This window comes from Phalacrocorax carbo, chromosome 7 (genome assembly GCF_963921805.1).
Source record: "Phalacrocorax carbo chromosome 7, bPhaCar2.1, whole genome shotgun sequence".
In the NCBI taxonomy this organism is placed as follows: Eukaryota; Metazoa; Chordata; class Aves; order Suliformes; family Phalacrocoracidae; genus Phalacrocorax; species Phalacrocorax carbo.
This window is the reverse complement of record NC_087519.1, coordinates 12,129,720-12,152,350: the sequence shown is the minus strand read 5'-3', so window position 1 is coordinate 12,152,350 and position 22,631 is coordinate 12,129,720. Positions and strand designations below refer to the sequence as shown.

Below are 22,631 nucleotides of genomic sequence, written 5' to 3'. Positions count from 1 at the left end.
CTGTATGTATTCAGTACATGTGTAGCTTTATTTACAATGAAGCTATGTACCAGAATAAAATTAAATACATACTATAAATGTATACATGTATACATTTATACATGTATAGATATGTACACTAAATTTTATAGGTCATGATTTTATCTTGTATCCCACAACACTCACATATCTCCTGCAAGGTTTTTTTGTAAATGTACTGCACAATTCATGGCATAATTTAAGAAGGCAGTAGGCCAGGAAGATTAACTTTTCTTAAACGCTGACTGAGCATTTATCAGAGCAACATACTACTACAGTTTTACCAATTGTTAAATAAACATCTGTGCCCTTGTTATTTGTATCAGCAGCTTCTCGAGTCAATAGCGTGGCTTCCCAACTCGTTGTTTTTTTTTTAACAAGCACGTAGGCGACTCAACCCCAACCGCTGGTGAAAAAGGTGCTACCCTGAGCCAAGGGAAGCGCTAACAAACTGAAGACACGAGAACTGGGAAGCCGAACTTTTGGGAACGTCCTGAAGAAGCCCCAACCCAACAAGCGGGAAGTGCCGAGGAGACGAAATGAGAGAGGCGAGCGAGCCCCGCCGAGACCAGCTCCGTAGAGAACAAGCCGAGTGGGAACGAGGACGAGAGGAGCCGAGGGAGCTGTTGAGGACGGGCAGCTCCTCAGCAGGGGACTGCGCTTTCCTTACACCGTGGTTCGCCAAGCCACGCCCTCAGCGGCGGCTGAGGCGGGGGCATGAGGGGAGGCGGTGTCCCGTCCTCCCGCTCTCCGTCCCCGCGCGCGTGCTCCGCCGTGGCGCGTGCGCGGGGCGGGCAGCGCGGCCGCGGCTCGAGCCCGGCGCGGGCGGGGCGAGGTGAGTGAGGAGCCGGGCCGGGCCGCGCAGCGCAGCGGAGCTGTTCCTCTCTCTCGTGGCGGGCACGCCGCGCGAGTCCGCGATGGAAGCGGCAGCCTTAAAGCTGCTCCTCGCCGACCCGGGAGACGAGGGCACCCAGAGGTGCAGGTTAGGCCCTGTCACCCTCTCCCTCCTGGGAGTCAGGATCGGCGCCCCGCTGAGGGTCTCTCTGCCCACCGGCTGCTGTTTGTGCACGGCGTGGCCCAGGCACGACTTGGCGGACGGCTACCTGCAGGTCGATCTGAGCTGCAGAACCGCGGGTGTAAGCGCCAGCGACCTGAAGGGCCTCATGCTGGGTGTCGGCCAGCTGCAGCTTTTGGCGTACCGTCGGTTGAAAAAGGCGACTGTGAAAGTGGTCCTTGAGAGCTCTGCACTGAAAAAGTCGACTCCCAGCGCAGTGTTGCAGGAGATGATCAGAGAACTGCTGAGAAATGTTTATGTTTCACTTCATTACGTTGTTACTGTTCCCCCAAATCTCAAAAGTCCCGTGGTGCATATTGAAATACTGTCTGTAGACCCTTTGACGGATGAAGCTGGACTGATAACCCCCCAAACAAGCATAAAAATTAAGGAGGTGGCCACTTTTGAATGGTACAGACATTTATCAGAAGACACAGTAAAAATGTCAATTGCAGGACTAGATGATGCAAGAAAGTCTTTGAAAGAAGTGGTTGACCTGCCTTTCCGCTTCCCAAAAACTTTTAAGAAGCTAGGGCTGTCTGTCCCCAATGGGGTGCTATTAATAGGCCCCCCAGGTGTAGGGAAAAGTCTTCTGGTAACGGTCGTAGCAAAAGAGGTGGGTGCATATCTGTTTTGCATCAGTGGCCCAGCCCTCTATGGCTCCAGACCAGGAGAAAGTGAAGAGAATTTGCGAAGAGTCTTTGAAAAGGGAAGAGAAATGTCACATGAAGGCCCAACCATTCTCTTTATTGATGAAGTTGACTCTCTATGCCCAAAGCGAGGAAGTTCAAACAGTGCTCCTGAATATCGTGTTGTTGCTCAGTTGCTCACGCTACTGGATGGTGTAGGCAGTGAGGGCAAGATGGTCGTTATGGCAGCAACGAACAGGCCTGATGCCTTAGACCCTGCACTGAGAAGACCTGGCAGGTTTGACAGAGAGGTAGGTAAACCCTGTTATTAATATACTCTTTTTTTCTTTCCTTGTGGTGGAGCAGGGGGCAGTTATTAAAGTAATTTTTATTTTTAAATGTCTACTAGTCATGTTTAATATTGGGATTCTGCGGGCTTGAAATGTGTGTCTTGTTTCTTTCTTTCAATCACTGCAGCTTGGGTAAGGTAGGAAGCACATCTTACCCAGGGAACTGACTGCTCCAAATACTTGCAGATGGAGGAGCCTTTATGCTTCTTTATCATAAAGACATGGACCTGTTCTTGAAGGTTTTCATTTGCTTACAGATGCTTAGCATTACAGACTTAGATTTTTCTCATTTAAATGCCAAATTGGAGATTTGCGCATCTCTCCTTAACAGTTCATTGTGACAGAGAGCTAGTAACCTGGTGCGTCAAAAATTCTGTTCAGATGTTAGTAACAGAGGCTAGGTCGACTCTGGAAAACTTACGCTAAACTAGTGGTCAAAAGAAGAAAGAACACATGCAGTTTTGTAATGCACAATGCTTTTGCTTGTATTGGTTTTTTTGCTGGTTATAATTTATATTATAATTACTATTATTACTATAATTACTATTTAAGTTATAAATTGTGTTATTTTCCAGGTTTTATAGATTATTGAGATATATTTTATGGCAGTATTTTACCAGGTTTTTAATAATGTATTAATGTTTATCTAATTGATTTTTTTTTCTTTCAAATTAATCTAATTCAGCCCTTCTGATGCAAGGAAATTATTATTCCAGTGTTAAGTCTTATGTTGAAATTACCTTAAAATAAGACTTGATGGACAATAGCTGACAGTGTCTTATGAACAACTGTTTATGAAAACACTGTTCACTGGAAAGTTAGTGTACATAAAGGTTATTTTAAATACATCATTTGTATAGTGCTACTGCTAAGTTTCTTGTAAAATTCTTCAGTTGCAGTGTAAGTATGTAAAAATCTTCAGTAAGCAGAATAAAGCAGGGACAAACTTGCTTGCCTAGGTTTATAGAATAAGAGAAATATAGCCAAATATGTACTTGAAATTTTTGTTTATTATATTTGGTTTAGGTGATTATTGGGACACCAACACTTACGCAAAGAAGATCTATCCTGCAGTTGCTTACATCTAGTATGCCTATTTCTACAGACATTGATTTGGTTAAACTGGCAGAAATGACAACTGGGTATGTTGGAGCTGACCTTACAGCACTCTGCAGAGAAGCTGCTATGCAGGCTGTGTTCCACAGCTCTTTGGTATGGTTGCAAATTAGTCAAGATAATGTTGTTAATAATATGTACCACCCTTTCCTCATGAATACTCGGCTTTACTTGAAAAGCTCAACAAGTTGAAGAACTCACAAACTAAAATACTGAAAAACACCAAGTGTGTTATAAACATAAATACACCATTTTGCTAGTCCTTCCAGTTCTCACCTGAAAAGACTGTTTTCTCCTTTCTGGATGAAAAGCTTTGCAGAAGTCTTTTTCCTCATCCTTATCTTTTTAGGATTTTGCAAAGCAGAGATCTCAGGCTCTTTTGGCAAATTAAACTAGAATATCCACCAAAGTGTTCTCTTTTGAAGCTATCAGCGATTTAGAATTCTACTTGTTAATAATAACTGCAAATTAAAGTTTAGATTGACACATAAATATATAACTGCTAGTGATAATAACTATTATTGTTTGGGTTGTATGGCTGGATGTAACATTGTTACAGTCACAAGGTATAAAATGGCCCAGTGTGCAGAAATTTAACTTCGTAGATATTATAGGTATGGAATTAGAGGATTGCTGTTTCTTAATATTCTTTCTATCTATTATAACTTTTACAAGATTTGTGAGGTATGTGTTTGCTGTGGTTTTTCATCTGGAATGCTGAGCAGAAGTTTAAAGCCAGATCTGCAATACTTCCAGAGTCAGAGCATCTACAGAGAATGGCAGAACCCTCCATCTTCGCTCAGGGGTAGAAGGAAGAGAACATCATATCTCTACAACTTCCATCTCCTCCAGATATCTTAAAATATTGAAAATAATTTTAAAAATATTTTGAGCATGGTATCCCAGAAAGAAAAAGGTGGACAAATTAAAATAATGGATAAGTAGATGGCCTATTGGCCTTGAGAACTGCAAGCTCCTTTGTAAAATTCATCTTAGTTCTGTTACTGCATCTGTAGTTTAATAATTATATTGTCTAGCTTATTTGAGGTGAAGTATCTTACTTTCTCTAGTATGTGGTGAAAATTAATGTTAGAATGAATTTTTAACTATAATCAGGATAATCTAGGAATTGGTGTGTAGTAATCCTGAAACTAGCAACCATTTAATTTAGCAAATCACTGTGTAATGGAGATATAATTTAGGGGAAAAAATAGTGTTCTCTTAAACATTAATTTCTGTTAAAATTGTTTTTTCCTGTAGAAGAACTTGCCACTAAGCATTATATTCTTTGTGCTACATCTTTGTGTCTACAGTGCTTAAGCTTGTTAGGGCAGGAATTTGCTTCTTTATTAGTTGCCTTGGCCTTTTCTGAAATGTTTTGCATATTAATGCAGCATTAGAAGTTATTTTATAAAAATATAGTTAATATGCTTTATCTGGGTTTCTCCAGGATTCAACTGAAACAGTGATTAACATTGCAGATTTCCAAGAAGCTTTTAAAAAAATTCAACCATCCTCTTTTCGAAGTGCAATTGGACTAACAGAGTGTAAACCTGTCACCTGGGAGGAAATTGGTGGGCTTGAAGATGTGAAATTAAAGTTAAAGCAGGTAACATCTAAAATAAATTTAGATAAACAGCTAGTTTCTAATAACCATATCCTCCAAGGTATTCTGTATGCTACATTATAGAAACTAATTTTCGTGCAAATTGTGCTAAATTAAGTTATTACAGTGTTCGCGAGTTAGAAATCTTCTAGTCACAAGATATCACCACCAAGTGTAATATAATGGGAAAATTAGCATGTTTTCCAGTAGCTGAAAAACACTTAATTTGCAGCCAGATTATTTGTCCATTCCTGAATTTGTAGCCAGAGATAGCATCTCTCAGATTGCCTTTTGTTCTGTTAGAGACTGAGAGGAAACTTTAAGAAGGTGGCTATTATATGAAGGAAGACCAAATTAGTGTTCTCTGATTTCAAATTAATATTTGTACCAAGGAGAGGAAATAAGGCAATCAATAAAATTGCTGAGCACATATGAACCCTACTTTCTGTACTAAGAATTTCATCCCTTTTTTTATGTATTGACAGAGTATTGAGTGGCCTATGAAATATCCTCAGGCGTTTGCTAGGATGGGCCTGTCACATCCAAAGGGTATTCTTCTCTATGGGCCATCAGGGTGTGCCAAAACCACACTGGTGAAGGCTGTGGCCACAAGTTGTCACTGTTCCTTTCTCTCTGTAAGTGGTGCTGACCTTTTCTCACCTTATGTTGGAGATTCAGAGAAGATTCTGTCTCAGGTACAGTTTTTAATTTGTGTAAGGTCTATAATCTTATTGCTTGAGTTTTGTAAAGTATTAGCAAGGCCTAAATTTTGTTATCGAATAGACAGTAGTTAAAGCTCTCATCTGATTATTAAATAGAAATGGCTTGCAGATTCACATTTATATAAACTGAGAATCTAGTCCTAAAATGATACCTGTTTTAAACTTTGAACGTATTTCTACCATTTTGTTTTCAGTTCATTTAAGAATTTAAATGAGAGGCAGAATGTGCCAATGGTAAATATGAGCCAGAACAGCTCTTGTGAATCTTTTACAAATGTATCTTTTACAAATGTATCTTTAAAAGTAAGTAAATTACGAAGTCCATGTAAGTTCTGTCACCTTACCTGATAGAATGTATGCATTAATGTTTTACTTTATTAATACTAAAACAAAAAAACCCCCAACAAACAGGTTTTTCACCAAGCAAGAGCAAGTACTCCAGCAATAATATTCCTAGATGAGATTGATTCTATCTTGGGATCTCGGTCACACTGCAAAACTGGCCATGGTGTCTCAGAGCGTGTTCTTTCTGTTCTTCTCAATGAGTTGGATGGTATTGGGCTGAAAGTCACAGAAAGAAGAGGAAGCAAACTACAGCTTGAAGGTCAATGTCAAGAACAAAGTGACAAGGAAAGAAAGGTATTTATGTTCCCTTTTCTACACAGGAGTAATGAAAATGCTGTCCAGTTGCTGGCATTCACACTTGCTAAACTTAAAATCCTCAAGCTTTAAAATATGCGAGATGCTCTTCTACTCTGTCATAATTTCTAGTTTTCAGAAAAATACCAGAAAATACTGTTTACATATGCTGTTCCTCAGTGAGATGTAGTTTGTTTGAACAAAATACCCACACAGGCTTTACTAGTCACTGTTCATCTTCTGTTACAAAAATCGTCTTGCTTGACACTAAGGTAATTTTTTTAGACTAATTGTGATATTTTTATTAATATACATATTCCTTCCTGAACTTACTTTTTATAAGCGTTTCCCCTCCTTCATTTGCAGTGCTTTCTCATACATACTTTATATGAAACCAGTACAGTTATGAACAGTTACTTATTTAAACAAAGAGATGCAACTGGACTTTTCAGTGAATTGTTCACAACATTTAATATTTAGTTTTTCTGTACTTAAATTTCTTCCCTTGTATTATGATACTTTCTGGGGGAAAATTGAAGAACCCAATTTCAGAATTGGGTTCAGAATTCAGATACTGAACTTCTGGATATAAAAGGTCATTGTTACAGTCTGGCCAAAGAGAAGTCTGTATTTACAGTCAAGGTAGATGGTTACTATCTTTCTTGTCATGTAATCTGGCCTGCACCAAGTCATTTTTTACCTCAAGAAAAATAAAATTAATATTGAAAGGAAAATAACTACATTACATACATCACCTTTCCCTTTTCTCAGTAGCAAACTAATGTCTTTAGATAATATCTGTCTTAGCCATGTTCCACTAATATGTTTATATAATCTCTTACTCAGCTGGAGTTTCAGGAAACTTTGGACAAAGATTTCATAGTAGTTGCTGCGACAAATAGACCAGATATGTTGGATGATGCCTTATTGCGTCCTGGAAGGCTAGACAAGGTGATCTATATTCCACCTCCAGATCTGAAGGTGATGTATTACAAATCCATACATGGCTTTAAATGGAAAAATAGTAATTGCCAGCATACCTTACTTTAAGAGCAAAGGGTGCATATTGCTGTAATATATTTAACAATTGATGGATGATTCACTGAAGATCTGTCACCAAACTCAAGGTACAATGAAGTAGTTTAAAAGAGAATAATTACATTTGTAATTTAAACACTAGTAACATTTTAACTAATGTAGTTATACTATTCCATATAGAAAATTCGGAATAAATCTGCATTTTAAAAAAAGTCAAGCTGCAGTTGAGGAAGTACCATAACAAGTTGTCTGTCCCTGCTTCAAATCATTCTTGTGCCCTGTTCCCAAGGGTAGCGCAGCTACTTGTCCTGAGCTTCCACCCCACCACCACGATCCCCACCACCACCAAACAAAAAAGAGACCCAAAGCTGGCCAAATATTGACTCTTCAGTTTAAAATACTGTGTTTTCATGAAGTAATGAATAACTGAATAACAGACTTCAATACATGAGATAATACTTACCTTATGGTTATCTCCATTAATAGCATTTTATTCACTCTTCTACCAAAACCATTTAGCTTTGGATTTGGTACTCTTCTGGATTTTCCTTAGTTCTAATTTCAAATTTGGCACTGCTTTGGAGAAGGATTAATTATTGGTTTGTTTGGGGGTTTTTTTCTTTTATAATATGCACCAACATACAGGGAAGGCTTTCCATTTTGAAAATCTGCACAGAAAGAATTCCGTTGGATACTGATGTGTCATTACAAGATGTGGCAGTCCTAACAGACCTCTTCTCTGGAGCTGATGTTGAAAATCTGTGCAAGGAGGTAAGAAATATTCGTAGTTAATCTGTGAAATGAACTGTAAGTGAAACTTTTGAATAAAAAAAGAGAGCTAACTTAGAGATGTTACCAAGCCACCTTCAATCTGGATTCTTTCATTTTGTAATTAAAATATAAAGAGAATGAGTAAAAGAAGAACAGAGCGATGGTTCATTCCTTAAATAAAAAAGCTAAATAAGAATAAAGGCTTTCTGTGATAATTTACTAGAAGTTAATGAACTGTCCTACCCTTTAGTTCACATGGCCCTTTCTAAACCAAGCTCACACCTAGAGGAATTGTGCTCTGTGTACTGCAAGCAACTTCATTTTTAGGGCAATCAGCATGTACTGTCAAGCCTAGAGAGGAAAAAAATAAGTCCATAAGTATTTGAGATAAGTTATATTAAAGAAGAGTGGGAAGAAAATCAAAAAATATAAGTAATCAAGTATATATTGTCTAATCCAAACAAAACGTGAATTAAAAAGTTATAGTAATTTTATTTTATGTTTATCTATTGTTAAATAACCATAAATCATACTCTAGTGCTGTTTTTGACTGCTTTACCTAACATTTGATCTAATGCAAAATATTTTAGAATGCTTACAGTAACTCCTTTGCAACTTAGAACATGAGAAGCACTTCAACTTGTTTCTGTTTTCTTTTTCTTTTAAAGGCTGCTTTGTTGGCATTGCAAGAGAATGGGCTTGAAGCAACTACAGTAAAACATGAGCATTTTGTAAAATCATTGAGGACTGTAAAACCATCCTTAAACATAAAAGACTTGGAATTTTATGAAAAATTTTATAAACAAGAATTAGCATCTTGAATCAAAAAGGAGTGATGTGGCCTAGGTATTTTTAAATATATTAGAAAGACTTTGCAATGTCTTAAATCTCTCCTGCTTTTTAATACTGTACTTACTGTAGTTTTCTGTTTGTATGGAATACAGTAAAATCTCACTTGTGAAAAATCTGTGATCTCTATAATGAAGAATAAATTAAAACCTTGTTTGCTTTGGCTATTTTCCATCTGATGAAATAAGTAATTCAGATACTTCAATAAAGCACTGTGGAACAGCGTAGTGTTACTGTAGATTTCCTAGTTTTTGGTACAAACACTGTTTAAACGTAAGACTGTTTAATTGAAAATGTGTTGTAAAGTCTCCAGAGGACACTGAATATTTAAAGAATAGAAAAGGTTTCAGAATATTATATAGCATGGGACATGCTTCCTCTTATTTAAAATGTAAGGTGTTTTATATGTGCATATCTACAGGCTTGCTTTCTTAGAAGCAAATTCCAAAATATAGTGGCAGCGAAAAGGTTAACACCCTGTTGTAAGTTTGGGAGTCTGGTTCTTTTGGAATAATTTTAGATCCGCTATTGATCTACCATTTGGGTTGAGTAAGCAGATACTAAGTAAGTCTGTAATCAATTCAAACTTTTTTCTTTAGAGAGGGAGTTTGCTTTATAACAGTTTCTGCAGAATTCTTTTCCCCACCCAACTGTTCTTTGCCAATATATTTTTGTAGGTCATCTAAAACAGATATAGCAAAGGAAATTGTTATTACATGTATATAAGTGTGTATTTTAACTTACCAGGGTAGGAATTTTATCATTATTTTCTCCTTTTCCCCATGAAAATGCTTGTGAAAGTGGAATATTTCAGTCATAGATAGTCTCTTATTTGAGCTGAGGTTCTTAAATTATAAACCCATTAGCAAATATTTCTTTCTCATTACAGGGGCACTAGGGACTGCACAGCAGTGCAGGTGACAGTGAAATGGATCACAGAAGGAGGTTCCAAAGCAGTTAGTGACTGCAGAAGGCAAAGGGCAGTAGTAGAAACTGTTGTAACTTAGGAAAGGGTTCAGATAGAAATGCCTGTCCTACAGCTTGGTGGCTTTGATCACTATTTCCTAAGGAAGCACCATCCTGCTATTTTATTGCTGGCAACAAGTAGGCCAGTGCCACTGAATTTCCAAAACACCCAAAGGTTTCTTAGCAGTGCTGGAGATAAAGTACGAAAACCTTCAAAGTAACTCTGTCTTGCTTACCAGTGTTTGAGAGTGCTGCTTTAGAATTGCCAGGCCTGAAAGGTGTTAGGACAGCAAAATGCTGTCAGCTCCTTCATTTCAAAGATGCTGCTGCTTAATTTTTATACTTGCTCCCTAGAAGGACCAACAGAGCTAATGGTTCCCTGTCATGTCCTCTCCTTGCTACAGGGAGCCAGCAGAGCATGCAGCAAAGGTAACACCTCTCTCACTGCTTTCCAGTGGGCAAGAAGGAAAGGGAGAAATGCATTACGGGCAGAGCCTGCTGGCACCTCCAGCCTGCCCCTACTCAGAGCTTTTCTCACACAGGGCTGTTGGGATGTGATGGGAGCTGTGTAACACAGTAGAGTGGTGGGAACCTGGGCCAGGGTTAAGCTTTTGTTGCAGCAAAAGAGGACAGAGTGAAATCGGGCTCCTGTTCTGGTCACTCTGTGCTCTGAACAGAGGCCGGCCAAGGCCGTGCCTGTGCATTTGCCTGGATACACTGTTCAGGCAGCTGGCTGGAGAAAAGGGACGAACGGGGAGACGGAGCAGCAAGGCCTGAGGAATGCAGTAACCGAGAGAGCAGGATTTGTGGGAAGAGCGCACCCTGCAACCCCGGCTGCCTGCAGGCAGCCCCTTGCAGGGCCCGAACGCCTCGGTGCGGGCCGCAGGGCGGCGCTGCTGGCGCGCGGGCGGCTCCCCGCGCCGGCCGCCAGGTGTCACCCTCACCGCCCTGCCCCCCCTCCTGCCAGCCCCGCGCTGCCCTCACCGCGCTACCCTGCGCGCCCCGCCGGCGGGCCGCCGTCCCGCCTACCTGGGCTCGGGGCAGAGTCAGCCTTTAGGGGCGTTGCGGAGCGCATATAAGGCGAGAGTAGCCTGCCCCGGCGCTGGTGCCCTTCGGCAGCGCTGCCGGTCTTTCTCCGCCCTGCCAGGTAAGGGCATCGTGCCTGCCCGTCCTCCCTCCCGAGGCCGGCGGCCAAGCCCGCTCCCGCAGCCTGGGCAGGCGGGGTTCGCGCAGCCGAGGGGTCCCGGGATAACGGGGAATCGTTTGTTCCAGGTCCGCAGCCGCAGCGAGGATGAACACGAGCTTCTTCCAGATACTAAAGGCAAAAAAAGAGGTAAGTTTGCCAGAGGCGCTGGTTCTGCGATAACCCCCGTCATGGCTCACGCAGGTGCACGGGGGCTGCTGTCTAATAACGGGCACCCTATAGAGGAGGTGGTGGTAGCAAGGGATGCGTGTAAGTTGACGTTCATGCATTGGAAGTGAGGTGGTGTAAATAGTAACCTAGAGGTAATACACCTTAACAAGTAATCAAGTCTTAATTCCTTGTAACTCTCAGCCCCCTGTTCGTGGCTCTGTAGCCAGGATGCCAGATCTTAAACTCTTTTTCTCCATTTTATGTCTTTCAGCTCATTCCCCTGGTTGGAGTAGTGTCCTTTGCAGCAGTTGGGGCGCTCTCTTTTTCTGCCTATTCCCTATTCGGCAAATCCGATGTGATGTAAGCAAAATACTTATTGCTTGGAGTTTTCCATAACCTTCTTTGTTCAACAGAGGTATTTGACCGTCATGTTTTGTACCAAAAAAAAAAATATATCCATGTGGATGTTCCAGACTGCTAGCAATTACTAAGGTATTAACAGATTGTAAATACCGAAGAAATTAATTAATTTGGAGCATAGTCCAAATGATTTCCTAACTTTTTATTTAATAGATTATTTTTTTTTCTTTGCTTTAGGTGTAATAGGTTTTAAATGGTCTTATGAAGAATTTCAAATAATCAAATAGGTAGACAACATGCAGTTATGTTGCAACCAGACTATTGACTTGTATAGAAAGAACAGCATTTGATAACATGAACTTAGATGAACAACAAGGTAATATTTTAATGGCTTGGCTAATAATCAGAACTACTTCCTATACGCTTTAAGTTTTCAGGCATTTTTATATTTCAAGTGATTGGAATAGGCATTTTAGCTGTCAGCGTAAGACTCCCCGTACTTTTTCTCTATGTCTTTATTCAGTTTTGGTTTTTCAGCTTGCTTCCCTTATGATAACACACTATACTTGAACAATGTTGGCTTTTTTGGTGCTTTGGAAGCTGCAAATAAAGCATGCCATCATTGATTCCTACCCAGAATTTAAAATGGACAAACCTGTAGACTTGCGTTTCAGGGAACTACTTACATGAATAGTTCTGCTGACGATAGACTGCTCATGTAAGAAAAATGTGTGCAAGATCACACCCTAAAACATAGTACCTGTTTTGCATGATCTTCTCTTAAAGCATTAACAAGAGTGGCAATCCAGAACCATGGGAAACTGTCGATCCTACCAAGCCTCAGAAGGTAATTTGTACAAATAATATACTCAGTACAAATATCATGTATTTCCAACACAATTAATAACTTCATTTAAATGTGTAAAACTAGCAAAATATTAATAAGGAAACAAAGGTAAAGCTGACATACATCTATTTAAAAGTGGAATTAACTGCTTAATTCGTTACTTTATGTAAAGTATTTTCCCTGTATTACTTCATGATAGGAATTCAGCTATTACATTCTAGGTGTGATCCTGAATTTACAGGGTTGTTCTGGTTGATGTTCCCACCCCCCAACATCCATTTACACTTGCCTTGTTCCTCAGTTACAAAACTGACTAAGTATGGTTTTGAGTACTGCAGCCTGACATAAAAAAAGAATCTTAGTTTAGTAGAGCATCTTGGATAAGGAAAAACAGAAATTATTTGGCATTATTACTTATTTAATGTCCAAGTGGTTTTGTTCAGCAAATAATTAAATATGTCATCAGTTGCTATTTTTACTTACTTCTGAAAGGAAAACGTAAATGTACTAGAAACCCTTCTTCACCAATAAGTTGATGTATGATATGGGGAAGGGTGGGAGTGGAGTAAATGCTTGCTGGGGTTTTGCTAATTTCTTTCATATTTTCCTTTTAATTTCTTCCAGCTGTTAACAATCCAGCAGAAATGGAAACCTATAGAAGAGCTGGAAAATGTCAGAAAGCTTATGAAGTGACAAGTTTCTGTTGCCTCAAAAAGGTACCCTATGAATCTAGTGGAATCACTTCTGCACAAACTTGACTACTGTAATCAGTGTGCGGAAATGCTTCTGCTACATTTTTAGGGTCTCCCTACATTTTTTGGACTCTGGATGAGGAGTTTCATGTTGCCTTAGAAGTTGGCATACAACATCCACACAGTCCAAAAATCTGTCTCAAATACTCATTTTCAGTAGGCATTTGATGTCAAATGTTGAATATTCAGATGGTAATTATACATGGAAAAAGCCTTCATGCTTTTTGTAGAATTTTGTGTTTCCTGAAAATACATTAATTTTGTAATTTTATATATTTTTAATAAAACATTTTAAATTTTTACAACATTCCATGTGAATTCCATAAATGGAGATTACCCAAAAGCCCTTCTAAATTGGGATTCCTGGTCTGCTCCCTCTGTATACTCTATTTCAATGTTGTATACTGACCAAATAGTCATCGTAGCCAGAGGACGTCTTTGTATGGCAACGTATGTGGTCATAAAGTATACTTGCATTCATTTTCTATGTTCCATGTGATGACAATTTAAGTCAAAACTAATGTTCTACTGCTAATACTAAAACTTACACATGTGCTCACCTTAACCCACTGAGGAGTCCAACAGGGTATTGAAGGGTATATTTGAGACTGCAGGATTAGAACATAAAAATTAAGCATAACTAAAAGGGAACTGGAAGTGAGATTTCTGTTTTATTTAAATATTGTTTGTGTTTAAATTTAGAAAAAGTTACTACAATTAGGAAACTTATCCAAAACTAATTACATAACATTAATTTCTTCTTTTCATGCAAGGTAGTTCATGTGCAAACTTGAACTCTGTGGTTAATGATATTTTTAAACACTTCTAGATACATGCTATTGGGGACATCTGCTTTAACAAAGACAAAATAACAGATTAAAATTAGGAATAACTCTATAAAGAGACAGTTCCTCTTTAAGCATCTGTTTGTTTTTCTTACGAGTTGGCCAGGGAAAGAACGTGATGGGCAGACCCGCAGGAAATTAATGAGGCAATATATGCATCCAATGGTAGAACAGTCTTCTGTGGATATGTTCTGTATGTGTCCTCTTCCAAGCAGTTTCACAATATATTATACAGTTTCTTTTACAATGGATGTTCAGAATACATGTTACTTTCTGGGAGGAAGAAAGCAAAAGTGAAACAACTGCTAATCGGAAAAAGTCCCTGTGAGAAATAGTGAATTGCTTTAGGTCACTCTGCTGCAGGAAAGACAAAACTTAGTAAAGCTGTCTCCCGAATTTTAACATAGCTTGGCTTCAGAAGCTTTATGTTTTCTTCAGATTTATTGATGCTGAGGAAAAAAAAGGTTGAAGTGTTAGGGAAAAAGGTTGAAATGCTACTTTTGCCAATACCTGTGTGTAGATTCAGCATTAATATTTGTTTATCAAGTAAGGATGACTCAGCACCATTTATGTTTAAGAGCGAGAAGGACTGCAAGACTTCAGAATACATTCTTAGCTTTCATTTTAAGGAATGCCATTACAAGATGATTTGATAGCATATAAACACAAAAATCCAGTGCTCAGAGGACTACAAGTTATAAGCCTTGTAGTAGAGAAATATTTTTAAATATTTTCTGTAAGTTACTCTGTATTTCCATATTTTCACTGGACTGTATCAAACAAAACAAAAAGTGCTGTGCTCTGAGTTCATGCATGTATTAGATGAGTTTGTTCTTCAGTAAATCACTTGTATGATCTGTAAATACTATGACCTATATTTGTCAACTTTGGAGAAATAAGTGTAAGTCATTTTTATGTGATTTTTGTACTTAACTACTTTTCAGTGGTGTCTTCCAGTAGTGCATTAAGCTGTGTGACTGCCATCAGTCACAGGTTGTTGCTTCTCTCATCCTGTGCTGAAGCATAATATTAAAGGTAATAGAATGTCTTGCTTTGTTAACTGCTATTGAATATAGGTTTGTGGGGAGGATTTTCACATAATGTGAGAAATCAAAGTATTTTTCTGCATTTCAAAATAATTGAGTGTTAAGGTTCTTGAGAAAATTTTGTGTGTTCTCAGACCATCTCCTGCAGAGCTGAGGGTTTTTTCTTTTAAGTAGAGCACACCAAGAGCAATTACTGTCTCTTCTCCCGCAAAACTACGCAACACAAATCTGTAAAGCAGCATAAAAATTGTTTCCTTGTTCTACAAACGTCAGAGTTAAGACAGTAAAGATTTAATTGGCTGGATTTTATGAGCTGACTTTTGTGAGAACAATAAGACCTCCATCTCCTATGTTATGTAAACCCATGACTTTTTAGTCCGTGGACAATTTAGAGGCCGTTGTCTCCTACTCCATTCTGTTCTTGGTTTTGGTTTGGTTTTTTTTCACTATCGCTATCTTTGCTCACCCTGTCTAGTTCCATGGAACTATATCACTTCCAACTTTCATATTAATTACAAATGTTTAATTAAAAATGTTCACTGGCTTCTTAGATTTTCAAATATAGATTAGAAACCATTAGAAATGTTTTTAATGGTTCTAATCACCATTAGAAATGCATTATTAGAATTTATGGTCCTGCTTTTCTAACTGCAGATGGCTGATAACTGAGGTAGTCTATTTGTAAATAGTTTTCTGGAAGAATAGACAGTTGCTTTTGCAGTATACATGCAATTATTAATTCATTACTAATGTTTGTTATTATGATAGTACTTAAAGGCCTTAAACACAACAACACAATGTCTGTGGATATCCAAGAGTTGTGTTGAGTTTTTCATTTGGCTTTCTTTGTATTTGATGGCCCCAGTGTCAGCATTTCTGTCTCATGTCCACAAAACCCACATTTCTCTACCAGAAGATGCTATTAGTATAGTACTATACTATCTAGTTACTTCATTGGCCTGTGTGGTTTCTGTAGAAAATAGTAACTTACAGAGGGGCCTGATACAATCATTAAAAGAAATTGTTCATCCTGCAATTGTCACCTCTCTCAGTGCAGGTTATTGTCCCTAGGACTAGCTATAGAAAACAAACAAGAGTAATGGGGACAATTCACTGGATCTGGCCACTGTTTGGTGTTGGACATTTCCCAAAAAAGCTTTCAGATTAAACAAACATGGCCGTGCTACTCAGCACAGTTTTAATTTGCTGTCCAAAGTCTTTGCTGTACAGCACATCCCTGCCATACGGGGAGCACACAAGATAACGAGATCACATAAAAGCATAACTGAACTGGAAATAAAAAAGCATTAGCGAGGAAGTGGACTCGGCGTTACAGTCCAACTAAGTAACTATTGACCTTCACGTGCTGATGTGAATAGAGAGCAGGCAGATTGTTTGCTGAAAGCTATCTCCCATCATGAAACGGCCATCCCTGCTAATTGCACCCTTCAAAGGAAGTCCAATGAATGAGCAGACACTTAGTCCAAAGAGCCCTTATCCTGTGGTGCCTCACCCTGATCAAAGATCACACACCTATAGAAAGCACTTCAAGGAGGCTATACCAACCCTATTAATACTGTACCTTGACCCAATGACCAAAGGATCTTGGTTTAATTAGCCTTTACTTTTAGATAACCTTGTTATGTGTGTGATCTGGCCAGAGCTGTTAATAGGGATGTAGTGTCCTTCTGCAGGGCTCATGAGGGATGTGCAGTCCCTCTAAGGGCCCCTCGTACAGCACGGAGAGCCTGGGCCCTGTGACAAATTAAGTCATGAGTGAAAAGCTGTCCAGCAGCTGTTGTTACCCACCACACCCTACTGCCCCTGGGTGCGTGGCTGTGAGGGAGACCAAGGCAGCTGCCCTGCTTTCCTGCCCCTCTTCGGAGGGGCACCAGGCTGTCTGTGGGTGCGGGGCTATTCTTCATGCGTCACCTCCATTTTTCCCCTCACCGCCACTGAGAGGCCTGGCGGTCATGTCCCAGGAGCTGAGGAGGGTAAGCCTCACCGGGCATCGCTGTCAGGTCACCTGTGGGACTGCCTAAAGCCTGTGAGCCTTCAGCAGCACTGATGACTGCAGCTGGGAAAAGGCCTCTCTCTCGCCAAAAAAAACAGGTACAAGCAACACAAACCTCCCACTCCCGGTTTTGTGTCAATGTCCGATTTCAAGGTGTGTGGTTAAAGGAGTTGAACTGCCTTCCTGTGGTGCTGTGCTGCCTAGACATTCCAGAGCATGTAAAGTAAAGTATACGTCTGTGTGGCAAAAGAGGGTGTTGAAAGAAAATGGTAACTCAGGTGTTAGGGGATAACAGAGCTTTAACTGGTGTGGGGCTGTGTTAGCAAGTTAGAATCCTAGAAACACTTTGTCTGCACTTCAGGATATAGGCCATGTACTGGCCGATGCTGCTGGCCCAGAAAATTAATTTAACAAATACCCCTAATTGGTTAGCAGTGGGAACATGCACAAAAGTTTTGTGTTGGTTTTGGCTTTCTCTTCATTTAAGTCTTCCAACATTTGGCCCAATGCATCACACAGGCACTGTGGGACATGGCCATCGGCCTCCCATCCAGGAGGTGCTGAACACTCTGCAGTTGCAGCAGGCCCCTGCTCTTCAAAACGCCCATCTGTGGTCTCGGGCGTGTGTCAGTCGGGTGTCCTGGCCTGGGTGCGTACGGTCTGTGGCTCCCAGTGAAGTGGCCATGTTGCATAGCAGCCAGGGACAGCAAAAGCCAGAGTCTTGGCGGTGCTGGGCCTCCTGCCACAGCTGTGCCTTGACACTGAGCTTGCAGGTGTGTGCCTGTCCTGGGTGTTCATACCACTTCTGCTACTCTTGGCCAAGATTTTATCGCATTCATAACGTTCCCTAAAAAGTATTCTGTATACATAATTTAGACTTCACGATGCAGTATTTTTAAGGTAAATCTAGTTATCTTTGTGACCTTGTTTCTATAAGGTTTAAAAAGTGCTTGTGCACATCTGTTATAATTCAGATAAATGTGCTTCCAGTTTTACCAGTTGTCAAGCAGTCTCTTCAACTGGAAACTTTTGATCTGGACTATACTAAATTCTGGTATTACTCACTTTCTTTCACACCCTCCTTCCCGTTCTCTGTGAGACAACTTCCTTCTTTCCCTCACTGACATGTCTTCTTGCTAAATCTCTGTCTCACCCACCAAAACAAACACATCAATAAAACTTAAAATTTTCTTGGCCTAATTTATTTCTGCTGTTAATACTATTTATTATTACACCTGCACTGTGTTCTAGAAAGTTGCACATGTAAAATGAGTAGATCAGAATATAATTAGGCTGGTGGTTTAAACTCAGAAATTAAGAAAAAATGGCCCTGCTTGTAATGTTTATCTTCCCTCTCCCCTGCTCTGCTTTGCTTTAGTTACACTGATGGTGTTGTAATAAATGCACCATAGGGGTGATTTTTAAAAAAACAAGAGCCTTACTAATAACAGTAAGAATGCATAGCCTGTAAACTCTTTAAGCAAAGTTTGTAGACTCTCCGTATATGCATAAATAACAGTAAATACTTAAGAGTTGTCTTTCCATTTTGAAAATAATTTTAAAAAAAGAAATTCAGTTCATATACATAAGCATGCATTGACCCGCCTAAAAACGTTTGTGGCTTTTCTTTAAATTTGTTAACATATTAACATCATATTGTTACGTAGGGTCCATTCCACTGAAAGCTATCCCTTAATTATGCTACTGCAAAAAAATAAAGGGTAATAATATTATGGGATACTGTTCCTTACGCACTTCTGTCAATATATCTCTTGTTTTGAGTAAGAGCTGTTCTCTTACTGAGATTTGGTGCCTTTAGTTGTTTCCTTACAAGAAAATGACAAAAAAAAACTTGTTCATCTTCTGTAACTCCAAACTTGAAGTGGTCTGGCAGTTTTCAGTCCTAGCACTATGAATCATCAGGATTTCTGTAGCCTTGCAGACCATGATTGTGGCATTCCAGGCAACAGTTGTGAAACAGCTTTTTTAATTTGTGTATTTTCTCTTTCTTTTTGAGTAAATTGGACAACATAATTTCTTTAAGTTCAAGCTCACTTAGCCCTCACTCAGCCAGACTTGCTGACTTCACTGACCCCAAATGTTGCTGAAGCAGGGGCAGGAGATGATAGCTCTAAAACTTGGGACTTTATTACAGCAATTGATTTTTAAAACAGAATTCCCTGCTGAAGTGAGTGGGAATTCTGCACAGAGGCTGTTGTTACCAGATGGTGGCAAACAGAATCTACAGACCCTGGAAGGAAAAGTCAATAGGATACAGCACCAGAAATAGACTCTGAGGACCAGAGATCTGTAGCGATCAGTCAGCATTGTCTAAAGGAATGTATGTTAAATGATGCAGTCACAAGGCAGAGCTGCCTGCCATCCTGCTTTATGGTTACAGCTGTTCTCTAGAACTCTAGTTTTCAAGCCACTTTCTATCATTTTACTCTTTTGTATTGTATTTGGCATGAGACCAATCTGTTCTGGTAGACCAGAGGTGTACTGCTAGTGAGTGTGGGCTCGAGTGCTTCATCAGCCTTTGGCACAGAACTATACTACATCTTTCAAAGGACTGATGGGTGTTGTTAGGTGCAAGTGAGGACGCCCACCTCAGCACCCCACTAGATTGTTACACGGATTGTTAACAGCACAATGTTTGTGAAAAGCTAGATTTCTTCTTCTTGCTGTTTCAGTGCTGGCAAATATGTGTATTTTTAATTGCAAAATTCACATAGGGTCAATCTGATGCATTAACAGATTCACTTTATTTCAACACAGTATTGTGTGGTGTATAGAGGGTAAATGGGGGTAGCTGGGATGCTAACAGATGAGCTGAGAGATCAGAAAGCCACACAAATTTTTTTAAACTTAAGTGTAAATAAATGTGCTTAAGATTTCAACTTCAGCAAAACGTTTTCGTTCTTGATTTCCTGTTGTGTGTAATTTCTTTAATTGAAATAAATGTATTTGCAGTAGGTAGGTAACTAATAAACACCATCCTTTGCCAGATTTGCTGCTGCTGCTGCTGCACAAACAAGGAAGTAAATGCAGAAAATCCAGATGACTTGTAATCCCTAGTAGTAACAGGAAAATCTTATCAGTTTGCCAAAGAAAAGCAAAGTAATCTACTTGTAATAAATCACTGATTCACTACATCAAAACAAAGGGAAAGCTGTTTTTGTATTAAAGCTGCTACAAATGTTTCATTTAATGATGCATCTGTCCCTCCTGCTGTATAACTTCTTTTATAATCCAGTAAAGCCTGAGTATTTTTTTTAATTACTGCTAGAGTTATTAAATATTATGTTGGCATTATGCTGCCTTTACTGTGTTTATTTTCCCTCTTGTGAAGTGCTTTGAATGAAACATGCTATGGTCAGAAAACAGACTGCTGTATCAACCTTATTCACAAAAGCAGAAATACACAGCAAAATCCTAGTCATAATGACTTGCAGTTCTGTTCCTTACCTCATTGCCAAACTCTTAGCCATGATTTTAATGTTACAATCCCATGTTGTCCAAAGTAGACATAAGAGAAAATTAGTTTGAAGTTTTGGGAATGTTTTTATACTGATTTCAGGGAGGCATAGAATTAATATAACAAAACTTGTAGGGGTTGTGTATATCTTCTAGTATGTATGTTTTAAAAATTCTCTTCTTAAGAAAAATAAAAACACATAAGAATCAGGCAGGTCTTTTCTCAAGTTCCTGTATGTGTATTAGTTCAAAGAGGAAGCTTTTGTACTATGCAAAACAGGGTGATATACGGAAGTTTCTGTTTGAGGTACGTGTTGGGTGTATCACTTCTTAATAGGTGTAAAGGACAAAGGTATACACCCTCTGTGGGCGAGTGCTTTAAATAAACAAAATTGTCACCAAAGTCAAAGATCAATTCACTCAATGAAGAACCAAAGTGTTTGACTTTTTTACCTGTTTTCAGAAATCCTCACAGTTGTCTGTTTGGCTGTACCACAGATGTAATGTGCATTCCTCATTAAGGAATACTAAAGCTCAAGGATATTACTGTAGCTAGAGATGAGCATTTGTTGAAGCAATGTGTAATCAGAGTTATGAAAATCAAATGCTAAGAGAGCCTCTTTACCTATTGGCCTTTTTTCTTCTTCACTAAACAGATAAAATATGGCAATGCAACAAAGAAGGGAGATGGAGGCAACACTCCAATCTTTTTTTTTCCTTTTTTTTTCTTAGGATCATTAATGAATGTGTGTGGTGTGGGCTAGACAGATAAAACATACCTTGCTTAAGAGAAAAATTACTGTAAAACCAGTCATCAGACATCCTAGTTAAACCACACTACAGATCAACTAATGCTGTGGTCTGTAAACAAAATTGGTATTGGCTTCATTGTGACCACCCCAATTTGGTCTAGAAATGATAGTATGCTCCATAGTTGGCTGCACGGTAATGTAATGGAGTCTAATGTTTTTCAGTTGCTATCTGCAGTACCCACGTGATGTGGCTTTATCTGTTTTCTTCCCTCCTTCCTCTTCTGTACACAAACACACCTTGTATCACCAACAAAGTATGAACCCTTAAAAAAAAAATACTGTAGTATGAATACCCTTACTTAGCTGAAGAAGGTGCTGAGCCTATCAGTAGGATTTACTTTTGTTATTACTCCTGCTTGGTGAGCTGCTTCTTCCTAGCTGACAGCTAAAATTAGGGACCACCTCTTCCCTTGACCCTTCCTCTAGAGTTCCCCAGGGGGGTAGTCACAGCGCCAAGCCTGACAATGTTCAAGAAGCACTTGGACAATGCCCTCAGACACATGATGTGAATTTCAGTATTGTCTTGTGCAGAGACAGGAGTTGGACTCAATGATCCTTGTGGGTCCCTTCCAATGCAGGACATTCTATGGTTCTATGAAATGTAGTAAGTCTGAGTGTGGAAGAATAATATTCCGCTTTCATTGCTGCTTTACAAAGACAGTTAATAGATCTAACATAATCTAATATCCCGCATAGCTATCCACAAGTGAGCGTATCTAAAACATACCTTCATTTATAGCTTGCTGTACATGGCCCTTTAACTTACGATATGCAAAATGTTACCTTCTTTTAGATTTTCTGTTATATGAGTTGACCTTTGCTCTGCGGCAAGTCCAAGCAGCTAGGTTGCCTGAAAACCATCATAATTTGTTCCATCTAGGTTATATTTAAAGCAAGTATCTAAGCAGAAAGAGACCAATATGTGTAACTGGTTGGGCAATTTCCGTCTCCAGTTGAAGGTGTGTGTCTTCTGCAGAAGCTTAGAAAATACAGAATTGCTTAATAGCTTGAAGAAATGAAAGAGAGTTTACTGGAAGGAAGTTGTGGTTCCAAGTTCTTCAGTCGCTGTCATCTGTATTTTCTCTCTGTGAAGCCTGTTCAACTAGATTAGAAGAAAAAAATCATACTAGCAATTGCAGCAGCGCAAACACAATGATATTCTACATTTATAATTGTATCTGCCTATTTTGAAACAAAATTGCTTCCCTCAGTGTATGTTTTTTTTTAATTGAAAGTGACATCAGATCCTTTATAAAAAAGGAGACAGTCAAGGATATTTCAAATGCAAGAATACGTTGTCCTGGAAACATTAATTCAGCACCCCAGAGAAGCAATACTTATTTTCATAGAAACAAAGGGCTTGCAT

At 39.3% G+C, this 22,631-nt stretch overlaps 2 protein-coding genes across 4 annotated transcripts; both read left to right on the top strand.

Annotated features, from left to right (window-relative positions):
- Window positions 1-772: 772 nt before the first annotated feature.
- On the top strand, window positions 773-9,016 carry AFG2B (AFG2 AAA ATPase homolog B). Of its 3 annotated transcripts, none has more exons than XM_064456345.1 (8): window positions 775-2,012; window positions 3,078-3,263; window positions 4,618-4,776; window positions 5,259-5,468; window positions 5,907-6,134; window positions 6,981-7,085; window positions 7,818-7,943; window positions 8,612-9,016. In XM_064456345.1, exons 1-8 carry the CDS (start codon window positions 936-938, stop codon window positions 8,762-8,764), a joined length of 2,244 nt encoding a protein of 747 aa, XP_064312415.1. In that variant the 5' UTR covers window positions 775-935; the 3' UTR covers window positions 8,765-9,016. The 3 variants fall into 3 exon arrangements, 2 of the variants coding, with proteins under 2 accessions (XP_064312415.1, XP_009510455.2); XM_009512160.2 differs by having other exon boundaries at window positions 776-2,012; window positions 6,981-7,115; XR_010373745.1 differs by lacking the exons at window positions 7,818-7,943; window positions 8,612-9,016 and adding an exon at window positions 6,274-6,406 and having other exon boundaries at window positions 773-2,012; window positions 6,981-7,069.
- Window positions 9,017-10,767: 1,751 nt separating this feature from the next.
- C7H15orf48 (chromosome 7 C15orf48 homolog) lies at window positions 10,768-14,964 on the top strand. The gene is made up of 5 exons (XM_064456344.1): window positions 10,768-10,905; window positions 11,031-11,091; window positions 11,384-11,472; window positions 12,259-12,319; window positions 12,944-14,964. Exons 2-5 carry the CDS (start codon window positions 11,050-11,052, stop codon window positions 13,010-13,012), a joined length of 261 nt encoding a protein of 86 aa, XP_064312414.1. The 5' UTR covers window positions 10,768-10,905; window positions 11,031-11,049; the 3' UTR covers window positions 13,013-14,964.
- Window positions 14,965-22,631: the final 7,667 nt, after the last annotated feature.